This window comes from Argiope bruennichi, chromosome 2, assembly GCF_947563725.1.
Source record: "Argiope bruennichi chromosome 2, qqArgBrue1.1, whole genome shotgun sequence".
Taxonomy (NCBI): domain Eukaryota; kingdom Metazoa; phylum Arthropoda; class Arachnida; order Araneae; family Araneidae; genus Argiope; species Argiope bruennichi.
In genome coordinates, this window is record NC_079152.1 from 69,324,625 (window position 1) to 69,339,232 (window position 14,608).

The 14,608-nt window shown below is 29.6% G+C and overlaps 1 protein-coding gene across 1 annotated transcript in view; it reads left to right on the forward strand.

Moving 5' to 3' along the window:
* LOC129956229 (receptor-type tyrosine-protein phosphatase mu-like) overlaps window positions 1–14,608 on the forward strand; it is a 76,257-nt gene that overhangs the window by 28,809 nt on the left and 32,840 nt on the right. The window contains exons 4-8 of the mRNA XM_056068285.1: window positions 907–983; window positions 5,160–5,196; window positions 5,400–5,497; window positions 9,128–9,244; window positions 10,448–10,608. Coding sequence (XP_055924260.1) covers window positions 907–983; window positions 5,160–5,196; window positions 5,400–5,497; window positions 9,128–9,244; window positions 10,448–10,608 — 490 coding nt within the window. The remainder of the gene's footprint in view (window positions 1–906; window positions 984–5,159; window positions 5,197–5,399; window positions 5,498–9,127; window positions 9,245–10,447; window positions 10,609–14,608) is intronic.

Genomic DNA, 14,608 nt, shown 5'->3' on the forward strand with positions numbered 1-14,608 from the left:
TCTAAATAGAGTGTTTATAATCAAACAACAAAATATTTTTAATTTTAATAGTTCATACAACTTAATGAAAGTTTCGCATTTTAATAAAACAAAAATATACTATATTTAAATTTTAATAAATGGTAATTATAAATAATACCAAATGTTAAGATGCCGTAGCATAGTTATAAAATATTTGCAAATATTTAAATATTATTGATAAAAATTTATGCGAGAACTGTGTCTGTTTCATTGTAAATAATTTCAGTTTGTTGGGCTTTATGTTCATTAATTTCAAGAGGAAGTCATATTTAAGTTGCAACCATCTTTTGTTATTAAAGTTTCAGACAACCACACCCACACACATATACATACATATATATATGTATGTATGTATATGTATGTATGTATATGTATGTATGTATATGTATATATGTATGTATATATATATATGTATGTATGTATATGCATGTATATATGTTTTATACATACATACATGTGTTTGTGTTTGTGAATAAAAAACAGGAATAACTTTTTAAATACATTCTAAACATTTGTTAAAATTGTTTGTTTAAAAATTGTACCATTAAGCATAATGTAATGTACCACCACTATTGGTACACACGCACCATTATGCATCTTATAGGAACTCCTCTTAGATTATCTTAAAAGTATTGATATAAACAAATATGTCAATGTCTTGGAAGAAGCTAAGAAAGAATTTTAGCTAAAAATTCTTTTTAAAAAAAGGCTAACAAGCATTAACAAGGATTTTATGCAAATAATAAGACTAATATGCACTTTATTATCATAATTTTACCGTGAAAGTTAAACAGATGAATATATAACAAATTAAAATTAGTTTATTAATTTTTTTTGTTATTTTATTTTTTCGTAATAAAATTTCTCAATAATTTTCAATTTCAGATGACGACAGCCGAGTTATTTTACAAAAGTACAAAAATGATCCGAATTCAGATTATATCAATGCAAGTTATGTTGACGTATGTATAAAAATATTACAATTTAATACTGCATATAATTATTTTCCTTTTTACCATTTATGTAAGAATTCATAATTGATGAAATGCTGTGGAACTTCGTTTACAAATTTGATTTTATAATGTAAATGTGACATCGCTTCCAATGTGTTTTTAAAGTTAATATGAATCATAAAATCATCCAATTTTACTGCAAACCTTAATATTTAAATGGAAATTATGACTAATGATTTGACAGGAAATTAAAACTTTGGTTGCTAAAGAACTTTATCTAACTTCAAATGTGCTTTAATTTCCTGCGAAAATCTATTTCTTTTTCCTGCACGGAAGTTGACAAATGTTCTATTATATTAATCGAAATAAAAAGATAGCTAAAGTTCACCTTGAGTTATTTTATGCGTTTTTAGTTCAAAAACGTGAATTCATTGCACGTTGGTATCATAAAGGAAAGGATAGGATATTATATTAGGATATGATAATGAAAACGTCGAGTTTACAAATGCTGTTATGTCCTGATCTTGAAGAATCTGAAAGGACTGTAATAGTTTTATTACAACTCCAAAAGTATGAATTCCTCTTGGTCAGTTGGCTAATTTTTTTCTAAGGGTATGATGTATATGAAAGGTATATGATGACACTTTTTCAAAAGAATTTTAGAATTTTATAGTGTACGATCGGTATATTCTAATAAATACTTTACTTTCGTATTTAAGGTACAGTTTCGTAATTTTTACTTTCGTAAATGATAATTTGGATTATGTTGTTAATTAGATTAACTTAAAATTCCGTAGCATTAAGACGTATATCATATAACTTTTTATTCAGATAGTAAAAAACTATGAATGATTAAATATTAATTAAAAAATATGAAAATCCAATGTGCATCTCAATTTCCCAAAGGTTAAGGTGCCGATTCTTCGTTTCCGGCTAAACGAGATACTGGCGCAACAACTAAGGTCACGCCAGTTTTTCCTAAATGATGCTAATTAAAAACACAGCTGTGATTGAACCTACGGCCTCCATATTTAGGTCAAAAGGATCTCCTCTTACAGTGTTTTAAGCCGTCGAGTGGCATTTATGTTTAATTTAAAATCTTTACTAAAGGAAAGGGAAAAGAAAGAAGTCGTGTGTGAAAAAAATTCTGCCACAGTTGATTGATAAGATGTGGGATTATACTCTGTTAATATAAGAGCATCGATATTTCGCTTTGTTAGTGAGGCTTTTTAATGAATTAAAGCTATGAATATTCACACGAATGTAAAAAAAGAATTCTGCACTAATTAAATCCCGTAGGGGAAGATTGATGTCATATTGCCCTTTTTAACATGATAATACTTAAAAGCTTGTATATTATTTGTAAATTGCGTCATGCAACATGAATGATGACGAAATAACTAAAAATATTCTACGGGGTAGATCGTTTGTTTGACCTATGACTACCAAATTTGGATCTCTTGCAAATAGAAAAGAGTTTTCAAAATGTTAATTAGATTTTTTAGCAGAAAATTAATATTAGTTTTAACGTTTTCCCTCAATATCTTCAATATTGTTGCACAATATTGTTGTACGTTGAATTTACTCGGCATCTACATCTGAAAACAGGGATAACAACTATTGTTCATGTGCATCCCAACTTCCTCCTTTCAAGTTTCACTAAAGAAACATAATAAATAAACAAACTATAAAACATAATTAATAAATAAAATTTTATGACATCAGTTTTTTTTTGTATACATTCTGTATTATAATAATAAAAATATTTTACAATAATATTATTCATCACTTTAATTGTAGTATTTTTGCTCACACATGTTACGATGATTATAACTTAGTTGTGACATAATAAACTTCATATTTTAAAAATAAGCTCTGATTTAAGCTCAAATCATTATCAGATACGAAGTTTAGAACTAGAGGACGAATTTCTTTAAATTTTTTTAAGAGTGAGTAAGACATTGCTTAATGTTATAAAACGTAATGCAATTTTTTGGTCATTATTCGATTATTTTTATTAATTAATTTAAGCATAGTTTTCAGATTCATATATTTCAACGGACGATTTGAATTTCCAGAAGACACAACGATAAGAAAAGTGAATTCGAATTTTGGATGGATTTTTTCCCAACAAGCTGAAGTCAAAATCTGACATAGTTCTGAATTTAAATAATAAGATAATCAAATTTCATTTTTGCACTTTCCAGTTATGGCATCTAATGCTTGTGAAAGTGCAGTTCAACAAACGGTCAACCTTTTGACAGATTTGGTTCAAAACTTCGTCAAGATTTACATATTAAGTGCTAAAACTCTGAACTTACCTTTACTTACATTGTTACGTTTTTGAATTTTCACTTTTATATATGTGCAAAAGTCTAAACTGATGGGTGATTAACCTCTTAATGGATTTGGTTCCAAATTTGATTCTATCAACTCTTTACAAGTTAAATCAACCAAACTGTATACTAAATTTCATCTATGTAGCTCTCTCTGTTTTTTAGTTATCTTGTTAACGTATATTCGGACTGCCGAACAGGCGGACTTTCCATAAACGAGTTTTGTTCAAAATTTAAGAGAAATCTACAAATCTGGTGCAAGGATCACAAATCAGTTTTGATTTAACGTTTCAGAGACAGACAAAATTCAAAATATATGTTTTTCAGATTGAGAGAGATCTGAAATATGGAACTTTTTCAAAATCTCCAGTTTGACCATTCTAATGATAACAATACTGTCTCTTCACATAAGAGAAAGTGTAAAAAAAGGTTAAAACCTGTAAAAATGGTGTTTATGAATTCCGTATCAATTGAAATATGTACAATTGAATTTTAAATAGCGAATATAAGCCCCAAAAGAAACAGCTGATTACAATATTAAAACGTTAAGCTTTATTTTTGAAATTCGCATTTAATGCCATGAATTTTCAGTCTTAAGGAAATCAAAAAGCAGCAACAATATGTCATCACGCACATGGATACTTATGCTGAATTTTGATAGAAAATCAATCGAAAAATGTTTGGTTTGCAACACAATGGCTCTATTGTTTTTTAAACACTTTATTATTGACATTTTTACTTTCTGAGCTTCCATGAGAGTGTAAAACAAATTTTTGTCATTATGACAATATGTCTCTGAAGATGTGGCAAAAATGATTGAGCTAGACGGCTGAAATTTAGTATATTATTTATATGCAATTTCTTCCAAGTTTTGAGAAAAATTTATTCACAGGTGGTCTGTCTAAGTACTCCAGGAGGCTGTTTAAGTACAAGTAAACTCAATAAATAAAAAACGCAAAGAGTTAGTTAGGTAAAATTTGTTACACAAATTTAGCACTTCAAAAAATTTGAAGATTTGAATCAAATTTTGAATCAAATGCTCAAATGATTGACCTTCCGAGGGTTTGTAATTTCTCCTGTATGTAAACGCAATAATTCAAAATAATGATATTCGGTGTGTTATTTTATGATTACAATCACAGTTTTTCTATAAAATTTTGGTGTCAGTCAGAGGACAAAAAATCGACGAAAATACATATTTTTCTCGATAGATTCAGTAAAAATATTAAATTCGTAACATAGATTTGTATTTTGTAACTATCGTTCATAATGCCTCGCAAAACATTCGAGGCCTAACCTGTCCTTAACTGTATGTAGAGGAAGGAAGAGAAAACTTGTATTGGAAAGAATGTGAGAAAGTTTCGAGGAGACCAGTGGGCAGATTTTTATGTAATAGTATATAGGATGAGAAAATGGAGAGTAAACTTATTTTCTCTCGAGTTGTTTTTAATCTAAAAGCAGTTACAAACGCTTTTGATTTTAATTAGTGAAGGATTCTATTTCACCTTTTATTATCTAAAATTCTAATTTTTTTTTAAAATAGGGAATTACGTTTTTGGGTACGGATAGATAGAAAGCAATAGCACTATTTACATTTATAAATCGAGCATTCTTCACAAATAAAAAAAATTCTATTTTCTGAGCCCTAAAGAAAAAAGCAATTGTGTTTCACAGCATTTCTATCATTTGTTCTTTGATGAAAGGAGTTTTAAGATAAATCGTATCGCTTTAAATAATTTTACTTCATACACTTAACATGTAGCAATTGATTATTTCTCTCTCAGCTAAAAATGTTAAAATATTCTTTGGTTTGTTTAGTTTAATTCATGATTTCTTTTTTGTATTACAGGGTTACAAGAAAGGTACACGCTACATTTGCGCACAAGGTATACAGTAGCTTTTAATATTATTTGTTTTGATATTTGAATCAGTAATATGTACAATTTAATAACTTATTAAGAAATACTTTTAGATAACATTTCACATTTAATTGGAAATGATTAATTATATAAACGTTTTTTAAACCTATTTCAGTTCCATAAATTCCAATGCCATTTTATTTCGATTAATTATATTTTGCATCTTCCAGGTCCGCTGGACAAGACAGTTGGGGATTTTTGGAGAATGGTATGGCAGGAAGATGTGAATGTTATCGCTATGACTGCAAACATAATAGAACACGGAAAAGTAATCATTTTGCGTTGCATATTAATTCCATATTAACTATTTGTCAATATAAATTGCATTTCATCAAATGATAGAATAATGTTATTATTATCGTATTTTTATTTTGTATGCTTGGCTTCATATTTATATTTACAGAAATATCTTGATTTTTCACGTTTATAAAGTTACATGGTTCCGGATTTTTCCCTCTTGCTTAACCCTTTCTAGGGCCGTGGGATGTATGCTTCCCACCAAATTTATCAATCTTTGTATGAAATTATGTAGGTTTACATAAGTTCTAACAAATTTTTTTAGTAAGTCAGAAACTTAGATGCTTCAGTTCTTTATCTCAGACAAAATGATGTGTCTTTATTTGTTACTTAATTATTAATTAACCAAATTAATTAATTAATCAAATTAAATTTATCTAATAAGCTAAATGAATCCCTTTTCTTATTCTAATTTCAAGCCTAAAAGCAGTTTGGCATAATATGACTAGAAAAAAATGGCCCTTTAAAGGGTTAAAATATACCCTATTTTAGAACAAGGTGCGAATTCAGAATTAGGAAATAAAAACAAATATCAGAAATAAAAAGAAAATTTGTCCGTACTTTTTCAAAAACTAATAGGGAACAATCCAGGCTGTTTTGTTCGGAAATGAGTCAAATCAAGCTACCAATAAGCTGTTGAACTCGCATAGCAAAGTACTAGTACTCGATAAAGTTAGAGAAATATGAAGTCATATTGCTTTGGAAACCAACAACTGGGATGGCTAAAAAAGAAGACTATAAATATTTAGAGACAGTAGGTAAAAGAATAAAAGTATATAAACTTACAATAAGAAGTCTTACGTGAAGATTTTAAAAAAATCTGGATCTGTCAAACGAATTTGTTGCATTTTAAGAAATCTTCTATATGAAAATATTTCTGTTATGCACAGCACTTTTATTTTAATACTAGATGAGGTGTTATTCTGTCAACAATATTTTTGATCTGATTTCGCAGATTAAGTATCGAAAGTTGTAATGGAAAATCTCAAGTACAGTGACAGAGTGTCTAAGAAATTTAAAAAAAAAAGGTTGCAATACACTTAAGTTTTAGTTCAGTTTAGTTATATTAACGTCCCGTTTTGAAGAAACACCAGGGTTATTTTGGGATGTATTTCAATTTGAAACGCTGTCAGAAGACGAGGATGACACCTGAGCTGGCCTCCCATCTCCAAAGTTTCACACCATCATTCCAACGTGAAAACGTTTTCCCCGAACGGATGTAGCGCTTCACAGACCTACTTACACGACGGCTTTTCGGTGGAATCGGGTGTCGAACCGCACGCCCTCCAGTTCCGAATTCAAGACCTTCCCACCAGGCCATCACGGCCCGTTGTGCATTTAAGATTTAAATATACATTAACATTAAAAATAGACTATAAAAATCCGATAACCTATGAATTAAAACTTTCTTGAATATTCAAATCAAAATTAATCTTTAAAGACGGAGAGAAACAAATAGTGATCTGATAGAAAAGAAATACACTGCAAATAATACAAAATAAAAAAAAAAATCTGAAAGAAAATAATAGAAATAAATTCTAACTGTCCCATGAAGTGAGAATATAATGAATCATTATCAGAATAATGAATGAGAAATTGCAGACCTCAGCTGATTGATTTTTCTTACTAACCTGTATAAAAATTGTTTAAAAACATTAAGCATACGATTATATAACTTATTTTTTCATGCATAGCTTTATTCGCGCACCTTAAAGCAACCTTTCTGAGTTACTAGACCACAAAACAAAAGTTGGAATTGGCCGTTGGTGAGGATATCTTTAAATTGCCCCCATCGTTGCAGACGATGCTGGACAACTGCATATACTGATGTTATGCTTTATATCTATATGTCTGAAAGCCATAATCTTTAACCTCAATTAAAGAAAATTTGAATATATTTATATCGAAACTTTGACCCGATTTTAGGATTTTTGTTATCGTTCCAATCTACTGTGTAATTTCAGGGCAATATTCTATTGTGCTGTCAAATTTATTTTCAGTATTCAAAAAATATTTTTCTTTTGTTGGTATAGTATCTCTATGCTGTCTCATAGTTAATTTACGGTACTAAATCTGTGACAATATATTGTTACGAATCTGTGATGCGGCTTCCCAGCATAGTCGGTTCCATAGGAGGTCCTAGAGCTTAGCGACAAACTTGGCGACGAATTTGGCGACTTTGGCGCCAAAATAGATTATACCCGAAACATCGAGAATTTTCCCGAACCATCCATTAGGAACCGAGTTACGCCTCGAACGTTTCTGATTGGTTGAGAGATTTCTAGCCCCGCCTCCTGAGACCTATAAAAGGAAGCACCCGCAGCTGCCGGGCAGTGGCTCCAAATGTCGTCGAAGACGACCACGGCAAAGTATAGACAGCAAAGCACAGTGAAGTCTCTTCTTACCGGGGATAAGCCCCTGCCGGGGCTAGGCGCCCCGTCAACCCAACCATCAAGCTGCCGGGCAGTGGTGAATTGAGTCGTGAGCCAGTGGAGTCGAAGAGTAGTCAGAACCTACGATAAAGAACTGGCCTTCCAGAGATAAGCAGAACAGCGACGGAGTGAAGCTAGTGCTGAACTAAGCTGTGTGCTTAGTCTGTGTGCTGTGTGCTGCTGTCTGTAGTAGAGTTTTGGATGCTGCTGTGTATGCTGTTGTATGCTGCACGTCTCGACTGAAGACAATCGTCTTCTGTGCTGTATATAGTTGTCGTTTTTGTGCTGTCCTGTGTGTCTTCGTGTAAATAAACGTCGTTGTTTTATTTTCTACTGCCGCCTGGTGATTGAGCGTTCTTCACACTATATAACCCCCACTATCCAAACGAATCCCGGAAATTTCGTAACAATATAATTTGAAACGGGATCTCAATTTTATAAATCAAAATACATAATTTAGTTTAAATTTAAAGTGACAAAAATCCATTAATTGTTATTCAATTGCAGTACTTCTCTCTTATGGTACAAACCGTATGATAGGGAATCTTGCAACCAAGTTAAAATCTGAATACACAAGGCATTTTAGAAAATACAAAATATTATAAAATGTTACTTAGGTTCCTATTAAACTGGCTAATTTTGAAAAAAAAAGTCAAGATTTTGATTACTTTCTGGTAAAAATTATTCACAGTAATGTAGAGTTTTATGTTATATACATAGCTTTTCTCTTGTGAAAACTTTCGTTGATCGGGTTTTGGCTTTACAGCACTTTAAGATCGGTGTGAGATACATTTTTCTTGTAAAAGGTTCTAGAATTCATTTTAAAGTTCAATTTTTCGTTTGGAAAAATTCTCAAATAATAATTATGTAATTATCTGTTAATTAATATAAAAAGGAACAAAAAGTTATGACAAATTATATTTTTATTATATAACAAATTATTTATTTATTTTATAAGTTATGACAAATTTATATTTTTATTTAAAAAGTTATAATTATATTTTTTTTAAACCTGACAAAATTTTATTTTGAAAGATCTTTTCACTAGACTTTTCACACGAAACTCTATTTATTTTATGAAGAAATCGTATATCACATTTTAAAGTAAAGTACTTATCTTTGTTTCTAACATCCTAGTTAGTCTTTAATGGATATAATTTTTTTTGCAGAAAAAATGTGAAAAATATTGGCCAGATAAGGTTCTTAAAGCAGCAGATCTTATTATTACATTTCAAAGTGAAATGGTTTTCATTGACTATACAATCAGAAATTTCAAAATTGTAAAGGTATGTAAGTTTTTGTTTATTATAAAAATTCTTGTAAAAATTTTATTACAAAAAATTTCTAAATTTAAAGTATTTCTTGTAATAAAGGAAACTGCTTGTTGTCTTTAAAAAATTTATTTCAAATATCTATTAAACGCGAGCAATGATAATAATTAACTCAAATTTTGGAGTTTATTAACTAGGGATTATCTTGATTTTCAAATATTATTACATTAATTATTAGCTTATTACAGTTATGTATTTTTCACTTTTAATTTATTCGCTACTATTTCTATTAACCACAGCACTTTTAAAATGATAAAAATACGATCTAAAAGTAGAATCCTACAAAAGATGCAAAAATTTCTTAAATGAATCTGGCTCGGCTCATTCGACATACAATATCAAAATACGAATTGGTTCATTTAATAACAACTTCATGGAATACCTTTCTGCAGTATTCATTAAATTATGAAAACCCGTATGTTTTCAAATTTTAGGACTTTATAAAAGACAAATCAACTTATGAAATTCTTGATTCTTTTTTTCAGAATGGTAATTTCAAATTTCTGATAATTTGATAATTTGTAAATTATGCATTTTTTTTTCTTTGAAATTAAAACTTTAGGAACTTTTTTATTTCTCCCTTTCTCTCTCTCTTTATCACAGTGTAGAGGATCGCTTAAGATCTGAAAGATGATTGAAAACTAGTCTTAAGAAGAATTTTATCTCTTCGATTTCATTGGGCAATGCTTGGATTTTAAATTGTATTATTTCATTAAAACAATCCTCTTATTAAGCCAAATATAATTTTTATACAAGAATACTTATTAAAGTAAATTGGATAACCAGAATCATAAAATCAGTATAACTTTGTAGCCATGGCAGCTATCAACCAACTTTTAATACGACGCTGGTTTTTTATTATAAAGCAATAAGTATCGTAATCTGAATTGTCCTCTTGTTTTCAATAACAAGGATATATGGTAAAAAAATCAACTTCTATTATATTTCATTTCTTATTTTCATAAAGTTTGAAGTTATTAGATGATGAAAAGGGAAAAGCGAATGTTATTGCTGAAAGATTCCAACGAAATGTATTCAAGATTGAAAATTTTGATAAACTTGTATAAATTTAAGAACATCCACCCCTAACTTTTAGCGAGTGATTAGCGAGGATTATATTTTATTGACTATTTGAAACCTTTTTTAATACTTTTACAGATGGGAGTGTCTGGACACCGCATGGTACGTCAGTATCAGTACACCGCATGGCCTGATCATGGTGTGCCGACCTACTCCCTCGCGCTCATAGAAATGATGCAAAATATTAAGGACTTCCAAAAAGAACAACAGAAAGTAACTCCTTGGTTACTGCATTGCAGGTGAGTGAAGAATAAAGCGACCTTAACGTATGTCGGTTTATTTACTATTTACTGCTTATATAATACTAAAAATCCAATCTTTACAAAAATCGGAATATGCTCCTGTAAATATTTGGTATGATTAGACTTGTAGAGAACCAAAAGTGTCAGCTCATTTTGAAATGACGTTACATAAACAATTAATAACACACAACAAAGATCGTTAACTTTAAATGAGAATGCACAAGTTGTTGAACGTTATTGCTCAGTCTATATTGATCACCAACAGACGGAATTGCAATAGCTCTAAACACCATAATTAACAATTCTGCATATTGTCTCTCTCTCTCTCTCTCTTTATCTTTTGATGGAAGCTATTAATTCTTTGATTGAAGATTTTTAAGGCTTTAAATATTATGTTATGGCTATCATAAAAAAAAGACAATTGGGGGAAAGTTCAATGCTACCTCTCCATCCAGTTCAACTGTTCAGAATTCTATGGAAAGAGGCCATATCGAAATTCTGGGCTGATTCATCCTAATAAAAATGTTGTTCTTCATTCTCACCCATCTCTTGAGTGAATGAATAGCTATTTTAATTTCAATTAAACCGAATTATTTTCAAATAAAGACAATAAATTTTCACACAGATAAACTTCTCAACACAACTGATACCTGATAAGTTCGCGTACCTCAGTGAAACAAATTTATTATCAGTTTCCAACTATTTGTAATTGTGATGCATGATTAAGTCATTGTTTATATAACTGTATTATTTTAATTAAAAAATTATAATTATAAAGAATGAAATGTATAGTATCAATTATTTAGAATCATGAAACTTCTAATAACTGAGAAAATTCTGTGTTTGTATTTATTAATATTAGTTTTGAAATGTAATACTTTCTTTAATGATAAAACTTCGAATTTGTTTATGAAGTAAATAAAAGTGTGGGAAAACTAAAAACACTAGTTGTTATATGTAATGTAACTTAATGTTTAAGATTTTTAGCTACTCAATGTAATACTGTCATTGCATTGGATGGCTTTTATGTTTTTATTAGTGTCATTTATTACATGCAAAATCCTTTTATCTCCCACAAATTTATTTTTAATTAATGTGAGAATATCATTTGCCTCCAAAAAAATTTTAAATTGCTACACAGAACTCTAATTTTACCATAAGTTATTAACATTATCAAAAGAATGAAACATTCAAATTTTTGAAGAATGACATTTTAATAAAAATTTAAATATATATAGCAAATGACTATTCAACGACAAACTAATAAAATTATTTAAATAATCTGTAATATTTCCATTAAATAAGAATGACAATACTAAAGATAAAATAAACTTTTTAATGAAGGAAAACATAATTTTCAGTTAACAGAAAATAACTATTTGATTATTGGTGACAAAACTTTTCGCTAAAGCTTTGTAATGCTTAATAATATTTATAAGTAAAATTTGAAAAAAATCTATTCAGTATTTGGGTTTCTATATGTTCGAATTATTAATGGATTTTCATTTTTTTATTTTCTCAATTTTATTTGTAAAATAAGAATTAAAAACTGATTTTTTTAATATGAAAATAAGTTTTGAAAATTCGTAAAAGCCAAAAATGCTGAAATCAATACTGTAAGGAAAATTAGAATGCAGTAAATATAATAAGAAAGAAGAGTTCTAAGCAGTGATTTAAAAAAATGTTATAAATAATAATAAAATTCCAGTTGAGATTCATATTTTCATTTAAACAAAATATTTGCAATTTTATTTTGAACTTTTTGATTTTTAATAAAAAAATCGCCTTCTATTTTTTTAGGGTACTTACAAAAGCCTTTTCATTTTTTCTTTGACGCCTCATTCCTCTTTGGAGGAATATTGTTAGTTTTTGTGTAAAATTTACCAGTGTTATTTCTTCCCGTTTTTTCTTCTAAAAAAACGTTTCCAAAATTCTAAATTTTGAAAAGCTACTCTTCCGAGTAGTAAATTATACAAATGCGACAGAAAAACCCGAACAAACAAATTTTAATATAACTTTATTAAAAATAAATTAACAAAGCATTACAAATAATAATAAGATTAGATATTTACTGATAAATAAATTTAATTGGTTTCAAAGTGGCCGGCTTTTGCAGTGATGCAGAGGCGCTAAAGCTTATTGAAATTTTCAGCAATGGGCCGCAAGTCTTGTTCCTTTAATCTATCCCAGTCCCGAAGAAGCCTTTGCTTTAGAGAGTCCAAACTTTTATACCGTTTAGTGGAAGCCGTAGACTTCAAAATGGACCATACATACACTTTAATCATGGGATTAAGATTCGGCGAGTATTGTGACCATTCTCCAGATGATATCACGTCCAGAAAATTTTCCTCACACCACTCTTCTGTCGTTTTAGCCTTGTGAACTGATGCAGAGTCTTGTTGAAACTCCCACTTTACATTGCCGAAGTGTATTTTGCCCATGTAAATATAAAAGCTTCTAAAATGTCCCACTGGTTCATTTTTTAAAATTATTTTAACTCTCTCATCCACAAAAACCAGAGATTTACAGCTTTCGCAAATTTCGCCCCAGACACTGACCGATTTTGGATTTTTGCAATGTTCCCCAATTGCTGAAGTACTTAGTACGTCTACAGACCATAACCTATAGTTCTAGGAGTTACGAGCTTTTGGGCGGTAAATAGCTTCTCATTAGTGAAAAGGAATCTCTCTCAATGCTGACATGCGGCCCGTTTCAAAAGTTTTCAGCTTCTTTGGAGCTGTATGAGTTGTTTTCTTCAGTGAGAAGCTGAAAATTCTGGTTCTTGTTAGGCTTCAATCGAACACTGATATTGCCATTCGTTGCACTGATGGTAATATCAGAGTTCGGTCCACTCATTTCCAGTTCACCAGCGATCTTTCTCATGGAAACCTTCGAATTCCATTGAACTTGCCTTTGATAACCTTACGCTACTAAAAGAGTCCACCGTAGGTTTTAGTTCACTTCCTGGACTTTGACCATCATTGCCAAGCACTTTGAAACGATAGATTGCTTCAGACGCTATTTGCCGAGGCATATTAAGCAAACGAACGACTTCATATGGTTCGTTTTCCAACTTTAAAATAGCATATATTTTGCTTGGCATTGTAAAAAGGCCAAAAATTAATACATAAACTAAAAGATGATTATAAAATGATATAATTATAGTGGTAGACAAAAAGAAATAAACAAAAATTAAAAAGAAATGAATTATCTTTTATTCTATGATGTATTAACTTTGTCCGAGTTTTTGTGCCGCACTTTTGCATCATATCTATGTAACTAAGATTATTATATAACTATGATACGAAGATGTAACTATGACTATTATAAACTATAGTTATAATAACTAAGCTAATTGAATGGCGGATTTCCTACTGGGAAAACGAGGCAGTAGCTTATATCCACTGAACTAACGAGTGGTCGCTGGAATGTCTCTTAAAAAATGTTAACCTAAACTGTAAATAAATAATTTTTTAAAAAATAAAAATTCTAAGAATTATAAAACAATAGAATAATACTAGCACATTGCCAAATATAATTGAGAAGGTTTCTACCTGTTTCCTTATATACACTTAGAAATTTATAAAAAATTAAAATAAAAAAGTTTTTAATAAACATCAAGAATCTGTTTAAATATAACTGTGAACTACCACACAGTCATGAATCATGATAAATAAACAAATAAAAACATGTACATTTTCACAATTGCTAAAATAAATAATTAACCTAAAATAAATTATTTCTTATTAACACATTGAGAAAAACAAATGCCAAAATGCAAAGCCTAAGCAGGGTTTTTAAAAAAGGGTTCTGATAATGCCCACTAATTAAAACTGCAATATGTCTAAATCCACCACTGATCTAAATAAAGCTTATTCGTCCTAATGAGTTTCAAATTATCTATTAAGCAAGTATTTGTAATATCTTCATTCACTACCATTTTCTGCCAAACGACTTTGTGAAGCTTTCCCATTATTTTTTAAATAGCTTGTATGTT